At 54.8% G+C, this 12926-nt stretch overlaps 2 protein-coding genes across 4 annotated transcripts in view; one reads left to right on the top strand and one right to left on the bottom strand.

Annotated features, from left to right (window-relative positions):
• SUPT6H (suppressor of Ty 6 homolog (S. cerevisiae)) overlaps positions 1 to 4318 on the top strand; it is a 33637-nt gene extending 29319 nt beyond the window's left edge. The window contains exons 32-37 of the mRNA XM_012648258.1: positions 2 to 126; positions 1847 to 1959; positions 2204 to 2281; positions 2376 to 2542; positions 3016 to 3203; positions 3526 to 4318. Coding sequence (XP_012503712.1) covers positions 2 to 126; positions 1847 to 1959; positions 2204 to 2281; positions 2376 to 2542; positions 3016 to 3203; positions 3526 to 3712 — 858 coding nt within the window. The 3' untranslated portion in view covers positions 3713 to 4318. The remainder of the gene's footprint in view (position 1; positions 127 to 1846; positions 1960 to 2203; positions 2282 to 2375; positions 2543 to 3015; positions 3204 to 3525) is intronic.
• Positions 4319 to 5556: 1238 nt separating this feature from the next.
• Positions 5557 to 12185, bottom strand: PROCA1 (protein interacting with cyclin A1). 3 transcript variants are annotated; one of them, XM_012648255.1, is made up of 5 exons: positions 12058 to 12185; positions 7945 to 8037; positions 6761 to 6896; positions 6322 to 6477; positions 5557 to 6235 (listed from the first exon to the last, which is right to left on the bottom strand). In XM_012648255.1, the coding sequence occupies exons 1-5, from the start codon at positions 12137 to 12139 to the stop codon at positions 5557 to 5559; spliced, it is 1146 nt and encodes a 381-aa protein (XP_012503709.1). In that variant the 5' UTR covers positions 12140 to 12185. The 3 variants fall into 3 exon arrangements, with proteins under 3 accessions (XP_012503709.1, XP_012503711.1, XP_012503710.1); XM_012648257.1 differs by lacking the exon at positions 12058 to 12185 and adding an exon at positions 11492 to 11504 and having other exon boundaries at positions 7945 to 8031; XM_012648256.1 differs by lacking the exon at positions 7945 to 8037 and having other exon boundaries at positions 12049 to 12185.
• Between the last annotated feature and the right edge of the window lie 741 nt (positions 12186 to 12926).

The following is a 12926-nucleotide window of genomic DNA, read 5'->3' as shown; positions in this document are numbered from 1 at the left end:
GAAATTAGAGGAGCTGCTCATCAAAACTAAGAAGGAGAAGCCCACCTTCATCCCTTATTTCATCTGTGCCTGCAAGGAACTGCCCGGCAAGTTCCTACTGGGATACCAGCCCCGGGGTAAACCCAGGTGAGCACTGGTGCTGAGAAGGTGCTGCCGCTGGGGTCCACAGACAGGCTAGAAGGGAAGTAGAGGCCCCAGAGCAGTACTCTCTGGTTCTGCTTGACTGCCTTTCTCCTCTTACCTATTTAGAACGGAGGTGGATGTTGGAGGTGGGAAAGAGGGTAATGAATTAGAGGCAAAAGGTAAAGATTCAGATAAGAAGGGCGTTTTCTTCAACACTGTGGAAAAGGAGTTCCCTTGACCTCATTTCCCTCCCAGGGAGTGATGTAAATCACCAGACACTCTCCCCACCCAACTGGCAAAGACTGGGTGCCCGCACACTGGTCTCCCCTTTCCACTCTCTGCCTCACCCTCACCAGGGCTTTCAGCACATGGTGGCTTAGAGTTGAGTGCCATGATGTGCTGCCTCTTCTGCCCGCTCCGAAGTGGCAGGTCAGGAGAGCATCCTCTGCTCTAGCTCCTGCGTGGTCCTTTCTGTGTATGACTGACAGGCTGGCCTTCCTGAGGTTATTCCTTTGTATCAGAGTCTCACTGGTGCTCACCCTCAACTTAGAGGACAAAGTCCTCCGTAAATCTGCTTTCTTTGTGTCTGTTACACAAACTGGTGATCACACCAGCCTGCTCTGCCCAGGCCCTGTTTCTATCCTCCCATTGGCCCTTGACCAAGGTATATGCATTTTTTATTTTATCCCTGTGTTGATGACACGTGTTGCACAGCTTAGACCGTATCAGGGGCTCGGAGGCCAGATGACAAGAAGCCCTAGACTCTGGACCCTGCACTGTCTTGGGCACATCTGGAATATTGTGTTCTTCTCTGAGAATCCTTTTCTGACTTACCAACACACTTCCAGATGATGGCAGCCGGGGCTGCGATGGGGCTGGAAACTGTCCCATGAGCCTTTAACTGGGACCACATTCAACATGATAGCTTTCCATGGAAAGGAGCACAGACTTTCCTTGTGTGGCCAAACTAACACTTGCAGAAGATCTAGGAAGCAGGTTTCAGTTTAATAGAAATGAAAACTCTGTGGTACTTAGTGTCTGTTGGCTTAGCCATCCTTTATTGAGCACAACACCCTATTTAAGGTATTGTAAGTGCTCTGTGTATACTGACTCATTTTATCCTCACACTCACCCTATGGATTTAAGTGCTCATTTTACAAGTGAAGTGGACATTTGGGTTTAGTAATTTGGTGCAAAGTCTCATAGGTGGTGAATGGTAAGCTAAAACTAGAACTAGAACCAGAACTAACTTGGAGCCCGTCCTCTTAACCACTTCTCTGCTGCTCTCAGAAGTGTTGAATAAAGGCAGATTAACCACTTTCCAGGGCTGCTATAGAAAGACTCCTGCTTATGTATTTTGCTGCCCTGGGAGGCCCCTTCCAACACCTACATTCTGGGACCTCGTCCCACCCTCACCTGAGATTCACCACCTTCATACTGCAGCCCAGTATGGTGGCACAGCCGCCAGCACACCTTCCTCCAGCAGCCTGTATCCAGCACACAGGGCCACTGACCCCTTGGCCGTGATTATACTCTGCCATAGGCTGCTCACCTCCCCGCTCGAAGTGCAGCCTCCCTTCACAGGACCAGGGACTGGCTCTGTCATCTCTCCTTTCCCCTAGCACCCAGTATGGCTACTTCACATGGTGGACATCTGTTCTGGTCGCTCTTTCACAGCTGGCCCCAAATGGTGTCTGACGCATGTTTCATTCTAAAATCCCAGGATAGAATATGTAACGGTGACTCCAGAAGGATTCCGATACCGGGGCCAAATCTTCCCAACCGTGAATGGACTCTTCAGGTGGTTTAAAGATCATTACCAGGATCCTGTACCCGGTGAGTTCTGCTCTTCCCTGACTTCAGGGGTGTGGTTGGAGGGACACCAAGGGCCTGACTCAAAGTACTCGCTGACTTGTGGGGAGGGTGAGGCGCAGGCTGTCGTTGCAGCCGTCCTACTCCTCCCCCAGCCTCCTTAGCCTCAGGGAGGCTCTCCATCCACTGTGCCTGTGCAGTTGCCCTTCTCCCACCATCTATCTCAGGGCTTCTTCCAGCCCCCTGAATTGTAGCCATTTCTTAATAGGCATCACCCCCAGTAGTAGTAGCAGGACCCGGACACCTGCCTCCATCAATGCCACCCCAGCCAACATCAACCTTGCAGGTGAGGAACTTGGGCCTGGGACTGGGATGGGAGGGGTGGAGCTAGAGGGACTTTCATCTCTAACATACCCATCCCCGCCTCTGTGTGCTTACAGATCTGACACGGGCTGTGAACGCCCTGCCCCAGAACATGACCTCGCAGATGTTCAGTGCCATTGCTGCCGTGACAGGCCAAGGACAGAACCCTAATGCCACCCCAGCCCAGTGGGCTTCCAGCCAGTATGGCTATGGCGGCAGTGGAGGGGGCAGCAGCGCTTACCATGTATGTGGCTTTGGGAGGAGCCTCCCTGTGCAGGATGGGGAGGAGGGAAAGGGAACAATCATCCTTTGCTAAGCCGTGTCCCATAGACTGGCCTCTGGCAGTGCCCACCACAAGGGGCCTCATGCACAGATGGGGCTACCCCGGCCTTAGGACCTGTCTCCAATAGATGTGCACTTTCCTCAGCCCCATTTTAGGGGGAAGGGAATATGAGAGGGTCTGATCTCTCCAAAGTCCTTTGGGATCTTTGGAACCCTCAAGCCACTAGAAACCTGAGGTGGTCAGGACAAGTGGGCCCCATTGTGTGCCAGATGCCATCCACTGGCTTGTCTATGCTGCTCAGAACCACCCACTGCTCAGAGGAGGGTTAGCTGGAAAGCTCTGTGCTAAGCCCACCCTTGCAGCCTGTCAGAAACTCACAGCAAGGCCAAACAAGCCCAGAGCCCATCCCTACTTAACTGTTCATGCCTCTCCAGGTATTCCCAACGCCAGCCCAGCAGCCAGTGGCCACACCACTAATGACCCCCAGCTACTCCTACACGACCCCAAGCCAGCCCATCACCACCCCACAGTACCACCAGCTACAGGCCAGCACCACCCCGCAGTCTGCCCAGGCCCAGCCCCAGCCCTCCTCCAGCTCCCGGCAGCGACAGCAGCAGCCAAAGTAAGTATCTGGACAGTGGCTCAGAGGAGGTTATTAGTATCAAGCGGCCGAGGGCTTAACAAAGGCAGGTGTTCTGGATCCTCTGAGAGCCATGACCCACGTGGTGCCCCCAGGGACCCTGGTTTCTAGGGGAAGACAGAAGAGGGCAGTGTGGCAGCCAGCCACTGCTGCTTCTGCCTCACCCTAGCAGAGGGGCTGCTGCCCATGAGTGTGAGGTCCCTTTCTGCAAGGGTGGGTGCTCACCAGTGATTGATGGGAAGGCTCCCTTCTAGCGAGCCCCTAGAGAATCCCACTTTAAAGGACCCTTTCTTCCCTTTCCCAGGTCCAACAGCCACGCAGCCATCGACTGGGGCAAGATGGCAGAGCAGTGGCTGCAGGAAAAGGAGGCAGAAAGACGAAAACAGAAGCAGCGGCTGACACCTCGGCCCTCTCCCAGCCCCATGATCGAAAGCACCCCCATGTCCATTGCTGGCGATGCCACCCCACTCCTAGACGAGATGGATCGGTAGGGGACCTGCTCCTCGGACTATGGTTACCTCTGAGGCTGTGAAAGGCCTGGCCGCCCACAGCCTCCCTCCCTGCCCCTCCTTTTCTGTCCATAAAGTGGCGTGAAGTGACGTTCTCTTTGGTGGTCAGCCTGGATGGGCGACAGGCTGGATGGCCTTGCGAACTTGAGCTCAGTGTACGCTAGGTAACAATTCTCCCACTCCGGATTCTCACCGACCACCTGTCCTGGGACCAGGCTGGGAGGGGAGTGTGGCAGGGAGGAGGAAGAGGAAGGTGAGAATGAGAGTGGAACAGTTTTGTATTCTACTCCCTACAAGCCATTTTGAGCTGCTGCCCTCACCTGACTTGGCTGTGACCAGGGCACCAAGCTCAGCACGCAAGTCTCCCCTAGCTCTTATGGGGAGAGGGATGCTATTTATTCAGTTTGGGGCAGGAGGGAGAAGAGGGAAAGTATTCCTGAACCTGATGCCAACAGCCTGGGTGGCTGTCAAAGCAGGATTGCAGGGACACAGGGGAGCAGTGCTAACCTGCCCAGCCCTGCCTAGCTGCCTTCCCCACCTGCCAACACCACCGCTTCCTGCCTGTCATTTGAATAAACAGTGTTTCTACAGAGCTCTTGCCAAAGCCTCTCTCTCCCAACTCTCCGACTCTTTGTGGGGTGACTTTCAAAGCAGCGTTTGGAGCTCTGCGGGCTCCCTGAGTCCCTATTCCGATCCATCAGAGGCGATGATTCCTACAACAGGCTTCTGCATCAGACTGCCTGGGGCACAGCCCTGCTCTACTTTCTAATCCTGTGACCCCGTGCCAGCTCCTGTAGTCTCCCAGCTGGCTTTCCTTATCTGTAACAAGAAGACAGTGATACCTACCTCATCGGCCACTGGGAGGACTGAGACGGAGTGTGTGTGAGCTGCTTGGCCCAGTGCCTGGTACCTCATAAAGGTTGTACACTCACTCACGCTTAGCTGCCCCATCCATGCCTGCTAGTCTCTGGCATACTGGAGAAAAGCCACAAGTAAATCTGGGTTTCTCAGCTTGAGCCCCTGCACCTCCCTCTCTTCCCTTCCCTTTTCCCAGCTAGGCCTTGGTCTCTGACATTTTCTAAACAAGTCAGGTGTTTGTGTTCCTGGTGGGTCCCATGCTTAACCTGCTCCGACACACACACCCTGGCCCCACCGCAGTTTTCCTTCTGGACTCCTGGTGTCCCTGTTTCTTCACAAAGGCTTTATCTCTCAGCTCTGTGAGTCGGCGCCCGGTGAGGCTTCTGCCTCCCTCTCCTCTGCCTGGGGCTCAGCTGAGAAGTTGGAAAAGGCCGCTGCTGCCTGGACTTGGTGCATTCCCTCCCATGTTTTTCTCCGTCAAGAGCTGGGGGAAGGAGCTGGCCACCAGCCAGGACTCAGCTCTGTTCCCCTCAGCACAAAAGGTCCTCCAGGGTCTCAGAGGCAGGGCCACTCAGAGGAGGAAAAGGCCAGGCACAGTGGCACAGAGTGGGTCAAAAGGTTCCATTTATTGGGGGTGTCACTGCAAACAGTACTGCCTATCCTAGAAGTGAATTACACACAAAGTGGTCTCCCAGGAGAGAGGGGAAACCCTTCCTTCCCCCATCCAGATGTACTCTTCCGCCCTGGTCCTAGGGTGTCAGGAAGAAACAGGGCTGTGCCCCTCTCCTTCCCTCCCACCTACCTTCCCATGGGCTTCCTCCTTGAAAGCTGGATTGCCTCTCAGAAACCCCTGCAGCCCCGAGCCCACCCCTCTCCCCAGGAAGTAGCCAGGTTGGAGGGAGAGAGAAGAGCAGCGGGGTTGGCTACAGGCTTGATGGCATTTATTCTTCACCCTGATCGCCCTGGCCTCAACTGAGATTGGGGTTTGACGCTGGGGGAGATTTCCTCTTGTTTACCTTCCTGGTTTGCAAAGCCTTGGCCCCAAGCTTCTTCACCTGGACCGTGTTCTTCTCTCTCTTCCTGGGTGATGAAGACTCAACATCCTCACTGGAGGGCTCCTCCTGCCCCCGGTCATTGTAACTGTCCTCACTCTCCAGCTCTTCCCGGCTTTCTGGGCTGGACTCGGACATCCTGGCCAACTCTCTCGGGCTTAATGACCGCCTCAGGTCTGGAGGTGAAGACTCCGATTTAACCGGGCTTTTCTTCTTAGCCAACTTGCCCTTCTTGGCTTTTTTCTTCAGCTTTGCCTTCTCATCCGTCTCCTCCTCTTTATCTTTCTCTTTTTCCTTTTTCTTCTTTACTTTCTTGATCACCTTGTTGCCCTGGCTCTTCCCTGTGGGGCTGTCAGAGCGCCAGATGGTGATGGGCGCTGCCGAGTCAGGATTACCAGTGACCGTGCTGGTGGCTGGGTCGGTGGGTGTGGTGGTGGGCCCCACCTGGGTGGGGATAAGAGGCTTGCTTTCCTCTTCCTCCTCTTCCTCCTCCTCCTCCTCCTCTTCCTCATCTTCATTTAGCTCATCTGCCCCACATTCATGGTGGAGGGGATGGTGGATCACTGCCACAGAGATAGGCCTGTAGCTTTTGCACCTGAGAGGAGGGGGATGGGAAGAGGAGGTTGATGGGGTGGAGCACGGTACCCACAGAGGCCCCTTCTGCAGCAGCCCGCCACTCACCAGCCGTACCAGAACCGCTCCACACACTCCTCCTCTGGGATGAGCTCCAAGCAAGGGGATGGGATGATGTTAAAGCAGGTTGGGCTTACATCTCGGGAACAGGTTGGGCCCAAGTCTCGGGAGCTGCTATTTGTCTTCTCCGAGCAGTCCTTCAGCCTGCCACACACGGAACTCTCAGCCTGGCTCCCACGCCGCCATGACTCCCCAGGGGCCCAGAGCCAGCACCTCTGAAGGAGTGTGGGCTTCTGCTGGGCTCGGCCCAAGCTACCAAAAGACCTCCTCCCCGTTGCTCCTGGAGCAGAGCAAGGTTTGCCAAGCTGGGGCTGGGCTGGCAGCACCGGGTCAAAACAGAAGAGGGAGATCAAAGGTTGAAAGGGGGAACCACAGTGAAAGTTTGGACCTGGCTCTGCCGTGGGTCCCCTGAGGAGGGGGCCCTCACCTAGAATCACAGTCGCAGTGGTTGACAGAGTGTAGGTGCAGGCTGTGGTGGCCATAGTCAGAGGTGAAGGGGTAGATGATGTGCCCAGTGCACTGCTTATGTTTCCAGCAGCACCTGTCAGTCTCCTTGCAGTCACCTGCAGGGGGAGGGTCTGGGTCACTCAAGGCAGCGGCAGCACAGCTCAATCTAAAGCCTCACCAGATTCATCTGGCACCACCACCTGCCCCCCCACCCCCTGACTGTTTCCACTTTTAATAGTAGTAACTCGGCCCGGTCCCTAGTAAGGACTAGGGACCTTACTGCCGGTTCCTTCTAGACATGGGCTCCACCCCACCCTGGGGCAGGAAGTGGGCGGGCACTGCTGAGTTCCCTGGCAGCCTGGCATGGGGTGCTGTAGCTGGCTAACTCCCTGAAATAGGCCGTGAGGATTGCACCTTCACCCAGGCCCCATCGGGCAGTGAAACTGGGGCAAGACCGTATACTGGCCGCCAGCAGGGAATCAACCCAGACCATGGGTATGTTAGTCCAAGTGGCCTTCTCGTGCTGAGTGGTGGGCAGCTTGGTCTGAGGCTCACCTCACATTGCTCTTCCTTCTCTTCCCGCATGAGGCTGTAAAGATCCTGAGTGGTTCCCTATAGCCGCAAACTGCTTGGTGACCTCTGTTGCTGCTTCCTTGCCTCCTAAGCCCTTTCTCTATCCCCAGGGGAAATGAGGAAAGTGTCTGCGTGGCAGGACCTGGGAACCTCACCACCACCTCGGCCTTGTTCAGCACTGCTGAACTGGGGCAAAGGACAGCATAGTGACAAGTGCCCTGAACTTGTAGTTGGACAGACCAGAGTCCAAGTCTTAGTTCTGTCACTTACTGGCTGGGTGGCCCAGGGCAAATTACTTCTCTAATCCCCAAAACGGGAGGATGGTGATACCTATTTTGCAAGGTTGTTGAGAGGACTCAAGTTCACATACATCAAAGATACTATTTGTGTACCATAAAGTGCTAAACACAGGAAAGGGGTGATGGCAGCCTTGAGAAAGGGCCATCTCTCTGGCATCTGTAGAGGATGGGGTGGGGTGTGGGGGAGCTGAGTAACCCCTAATGGACCAAACACTTCCTTCCTTCCACCAGGTGTTAGCTTTCCCCAGTGAGAGTGGTGGGGACCCTGGGGCCAGAGGTCTCCTGGACCCACCTTCAGAGGAGAAGGTAGACGCATCAGTGCCGGACGCCACACCAGCCAGCAGATGTCCTCTCTCCCAGCTGGGTAACCTGCTTACATCTGAGAAAGCACAGAGTGGCTGCAGTGGCAGCACCCCTCCCCACGCCATTCATCCACCAAACATTTACTCAGGAGCCTGTCAGGCCCCCAGCTGCACCCCGGAGATGCAGAGATTTAAACAATGGTCCTTGCTGTCAAGAGGGTAGGGGACAGGGTGAGGAGAGGGACACAGGGGAGGTTCCTGACAGTAGTGTGAGGCTAATAAAGAGGGAAATGGCAGGAGCACAGAACAAGGGCCACCTACCGAGACTGGGGAGGGGGACAGGGGATTATAGAAAACTTCTTGGAAGGAGTATCATTGGAGCTGGAGTGATGAATAGGAGTGAGCCAAAGCCTAGGCAAAGAGGGGCAGCTCCAGAAATTGTCCCAGGGTATGTGGGCTTGGGCAGAGAGTGTCCCTGAGCAGACCTGCAACTGGGGCGGCAGCTCCCCCAGCCATCAGCAACCACAGGGCAGTCTGCCACTTGCCCTTTTCTTCCCACGACTAGCTGATCCTTTGAGGCACTGGACTTGAGACCTGCTTAAGGAAGGGAAGCTGACTGCTTGGGGTCTTCAGTGGGCACTTGGTCATCCTTCTACAGGTCCCTAGTCAGCTCCTTCTCCTGTTTTCCACAACACAGTAAGTGCTCAAAGTTTGTTAAACGAACAGCTTTAAGCACTTCCTGGAAACTCCTGCACGGCTATTGTTCCTCTCAGCAGATAATTTCACCAGTATTATCTGCAGATGCTCCTACCCTCAACAACTCCTCTAGCCTGGGCATGACGTGTCCCTCCTCCCTTCTCCCCAAAGCATCTGTATTCTAGGTCCCAGCCAGAATTATCATCTTCTCTCTCTTTACTGGCTTTTTTCACCCACTACAAGCTATGAACATCTTTAAACAAAACACTATCAACCCTGTTTCTCCCTCTACCGTATCCTCCCCTTTTCTTTTCAATCCAAGTTTATTCACTTATTCATTTATCAGATGTATACTGGGCCAGTTCACTAGGCACTAGACTTCAGTGAGCTCAGTGTCTCCACCTCTTTCCTCTCTGCCAGCCACCTGCAACATGGCAGCCATCCACACCTCTATCAACACAGGCCACCAGCAATCTCCCAATAGCCAAACCTGGTGGCCACCTTTTCATCTCATCTCACTTGACCCTATTGACAAAGCAATGTCTTTCTTCTGCAAACTCTGTTCCTTGGGCTTCCAAGGCAATCCTCTCTCATCTTCTTCCTTCCCTGACTAGCTCTTTGTTTCTTTCCTGCCTCCCTTGCTGTCCCCTCTTCTCTGCTGTACCCCTTAAGTTGGTGATTACCCAGGTTCTGTATTTGGCCACCTCCTCAAAAGATTCTACAAAAGCTTGTCCTGGATAATGTCATCCAATTCCATGGCTTCAACATCCATCAATAAAATGACACAAATCTAAGTCTCCAGTTCAGACTGCTATCCAGAGGATATGGCCAATGGATGTTCCCAAAACATCTTAAAGTCAGCAGGTCCCACACAGACCCACCATCTTCTCCCTTCCACCCATGAACCTCCTCTTCTCGTATCTGTCATTTCAGACAACAACAGACACCTTGGTTAAAAATCTAGGGATCATCCTTTCCCTCACTTTCACACCAACCTGATGACCAAGCCTTGCCATGCCTACCTGCCCTCACATCTGCCTATGTCTTGGTTTAGACCTTCATCATCTCTGACCTAGACAGCTTCAGTAGCCTCCTGCCTGGCCTCCTGCCTCCTGTCTCACTACCCTTATCCCATCCTCACAATGCAGCCAGACTGAGTTTTCTAGAATGCCAACTGGTCAACCACATCCCTCCTTTTTAATAGCATCCAACTGCCTTCAGGATAAAGTACAAACTCCTTATCATGACATAACAAGTCCCCCAAGACCTGGGCCCTGATTCCTTCCCTGGTTGTCAATTCCTCCCACCTATCCATCCCTCCTCCCAGCCCTCCCTCCTCTATACCTTCTCTCCTGCCACACACTCCCAAGAAATACCTCCTTATCTTGGAAAAAACAATGCTATCCAAGTGGAATTGGTCACATATATCTTATGCCTCTTTACCCTGGAACTTGTGACATTCATGTATTTATAGCTCTTTGAGAGCAAGGCCCATATTTCATCTTCCTCTGTATCCACAGAGCCTGGGACATGGAAAGTACTCAGTTGGCTGATTGAATTAATACATGAGTAGAATAGAATAAACCCCTATTGGAGCCACAAAGAGTCTATGGCACTGTAGATTCTACCCAAGTTTCAAACCTGGGGGCTTTTCCAGGGATAGAGAATTTACGCAGGACACACGCCTTCATAATGCCAGGCGCCATGCTCATCTTTTTAAAATATGCCTTTGATTCTAAATCCCTACCATAGCCCCAATCTATTGATGGGGACACAGAGACTCAGAGAGGATAAGTAATTTGTCCAAAGACACAAGTTAAAGATGGCAGAGGTAGGGCTGGGTGCGGTGGCTCACGCCTGTAATCCTAGCACTCTGGGAGGCCACAGCAGGAGAATTGCTTGAGATCAGGAGTTCGAGACCAGCCTGGGCAAGAGTGAGACCCCGTCTCTAATAAAAATAGAAAAAATTAGCTGGGCATGGTGGCACACGCCTGTAGTCCCAGCTCTTTGGGAGGCTGAGGCAGAAGGATCACTTGAGTCCAGGAGTTTGAGGTTGCTGTGAGCTATGATGATGCCACTGCACTCTAGCCCAGGTGACAGAGCAAGACTCTGTCCCAAAAAAAAAAAAAGATGGCAGAGGTAGGATTCAACCCAGGTCTCCCTGGCTCCATAGCCTCTTTCAGCCCTATCTACTGACTGTAAACAAGGTCACTTCATATGTCATGAGCTCCACAGCTGAGTCTTAAAACCACATTCAGCTCCCTATCTAAAACCTGTCTTTCCAGCTATCACCTCCTACTTCACCTACTTTTCAACTCCAACACCACCAACTCCTCGCCCTCTGGTTTTACTCAATCCTGACTCCACAGCTTCCCTTATCCAGCCTGGACCCTGTGGTCATGCCATAGGGGCCCGAGCCAGGGCCAGGATTCAAACTATGCTCTGACTCCACTGGCCTTGCTCTTTCCAGAGCCACCATGAAAGAGGCTTTTCATGCAGGTTCAGAGCCTGCTTATTTCCCACTGACTAACTCCCCCCAACAAGTCCTGACACCCCCAGCTCTGTTTGTGAGGGGGAGGACAGGAGGAAGGACATAGCTGGAGAGGAATTTAGTAACTCTCCTCAGATCTGAGAAGAACAATCTGCTCTTTAGTTCCACAGAGAACAGAAGAACTCTGAATGAAGCAGCAGTCCAGAGCTCCTGCAGCGGGAGTGATGGAGGCTGGACGCAGGAAGGACTTCATTATGGATGAGGAGGGTGACAGAGTGAAAGGAAGTGGGAAAGTTGCGGTCTTTTTCTCGCGGGGCATAAATCCGAGCGCAGAGGCGTTCCAAACTCACAGGTGATGCTCATTTGTACAGAATCCTCGCCGTCCTGCGGAGCCAAGGAGCTCCCCCTGCCCTTGAGGCACAGGGGGTGGACACCAGAGCAGACGAAAGGGGGAGGGAGGGAAGGAGAAAGGAAGGTGGGGAGGAACCACGGAAGGGAAGGAGGGAAGAGGAGAGAGCAAGAGAGGGGCAGTACGTCCGCGTCTCCTTGGAAATACCTCCCTGGCCCCGCCCTCGCCCAGAGGCGATTGTGATGTCATCTGTGGAACCCCCAGACTCCTTCCCGCCCTCAGGGTCAATGGAACCGCTCGCCCCAGCCCCGGCGCCTGGGTGGGAGCTGGACCCCTTATGGGCTCGAGCCAAGCCCGGCGCCTCATGGGCAGCTGCCAGGGCCCGCAGCTGCGGTAAGTGCCGCCTCCCTGCCCTGTAGCCGAGAGTTCCGGCTCTGGCGCCAGCCACACTGCCCCGGCCCGGCCCCGGGTCCCCCCTCCTCCGTCGGGACCCGGGCCCCCAACCCAGCACCGTCCCACCAGCCCCGGCCACGCCCCCTTCTGCCCGCCCCCCCTTACCGCGGCCCTGGCTTTCGTCCCAGACCTTGGCCTTGCACTCTGTCTTCTCCTCGGTCCACCTTTCGATCGTTACTGTCGTCCTGACCCACATGGCTCTCAGCCCAGTTCTTCGTCTCTACAGGACCCTTCCTCGCAGAAGTCCAACCTCGTCCCAGCCGTAAACTCCAATCTCAGTCTCGCGCCAGTCCAGCCCCTAACTCCGCCTCATGTTTCCCCTTTCCCCCCACCCACCTCCCCCCTTCCCGCTCTAGGCTGCGTTGTCTTCCTAGCCCGGGTCTACGCGCCAGCCACGTTCTTCATCCGGGGCCTCCCAGCTCCTCCCAGGGCCCTCTTTGTGCCTCCTTTAACCCTCGTACTGCCCCTCTATCTCAGACCTTACTGACACGTCCAGCCCTCGGTCCCACCCATCTCCTCTCTAGACCCAGCCCTTAGTCCAGCCCCCACATTGTAGCCCCGCCCCTAGATCGCAGCCCCCAACTCTTAGTGCTACGCCTGGCCACGCCCCCAGCCCCATTCTTAACCCCGCCCCTTCTCTAAACCTCACATTTCGGTCCCGCTCCCCGCCCCTCCCAACTCTTCCAAACCCGGCTGCAGCCCTCAGCCCTCAGCCCCGCCCTGCCCACCCGCGGAGCGACTGCTTCCAAGAACTCCAATCACCGCCCCGCCATCCCCGCCATCCCCGAGGTACCCCCGGGTTGGGCGGGAGGCCAGGATCCCCCTCTCTTCACCCACAGGCCTCACCATAGGAGCCCAAGGCCACACTCTCAGATGAGGACTGGAAGTCAGCTCCCGGCCACCCTGTGGCTGCCAGACCCCGGGCCACCAGAGGCAGCCACCCCTGCGCCACCCCTCGCCCGCCACCAACCCTTCCTTCCCGG

The sequence above is a fragment of the Propithecus coquereli genome, unplaced genomic scaffold, assembly GCF_000956105.1.
Source record: "Propithecus coquereli isolate 6110/MARCELLA unplaced genomic scaffold, Pcoq_1.0 Scaffold281, whole genome shotgun sequence".
In the NCBI taxonomy this organism is placed as follows: Eukaryota; Metazoa; Chordata; class Mammalia; order Primates; family Indriidae; genus Propithecus; species Propithecus coquereli.
The sequence above is the reverse complement of the archived record's forward strand: the minus strand, read 5'-3'. Positions and strand labels throughout refer to the sequence as shown.

What these genes read in the sequence shown, in the direction of transcription:
- PROCA1 (XM_012648255.1), bottom strand. Translation starts at nt 12,139, where the DNA reads ATGTGGGTCAGGACGACAGTAACGATCGAAAGGTGGACCGAGGAGAAG. An exon ending in CACTGCGACTGTGATTCTAG is followed by an intron (nt 6,478 to 6,760) that starts GTGAGGGCCCCC and finishes CGTGTGTGGCAG; the next exon opens with GCTGAAGGACTGCTCGGAGA. An exon ending in GAGCGGTTCTGGTACGGCTG is followed by an intron (nt 6,236 to 6,321) that starts GTGAGTGGCGGG and finishes CCCTCCTCTCAG; the next exon opens with GTGCAAAAGCTACAGGCCTA.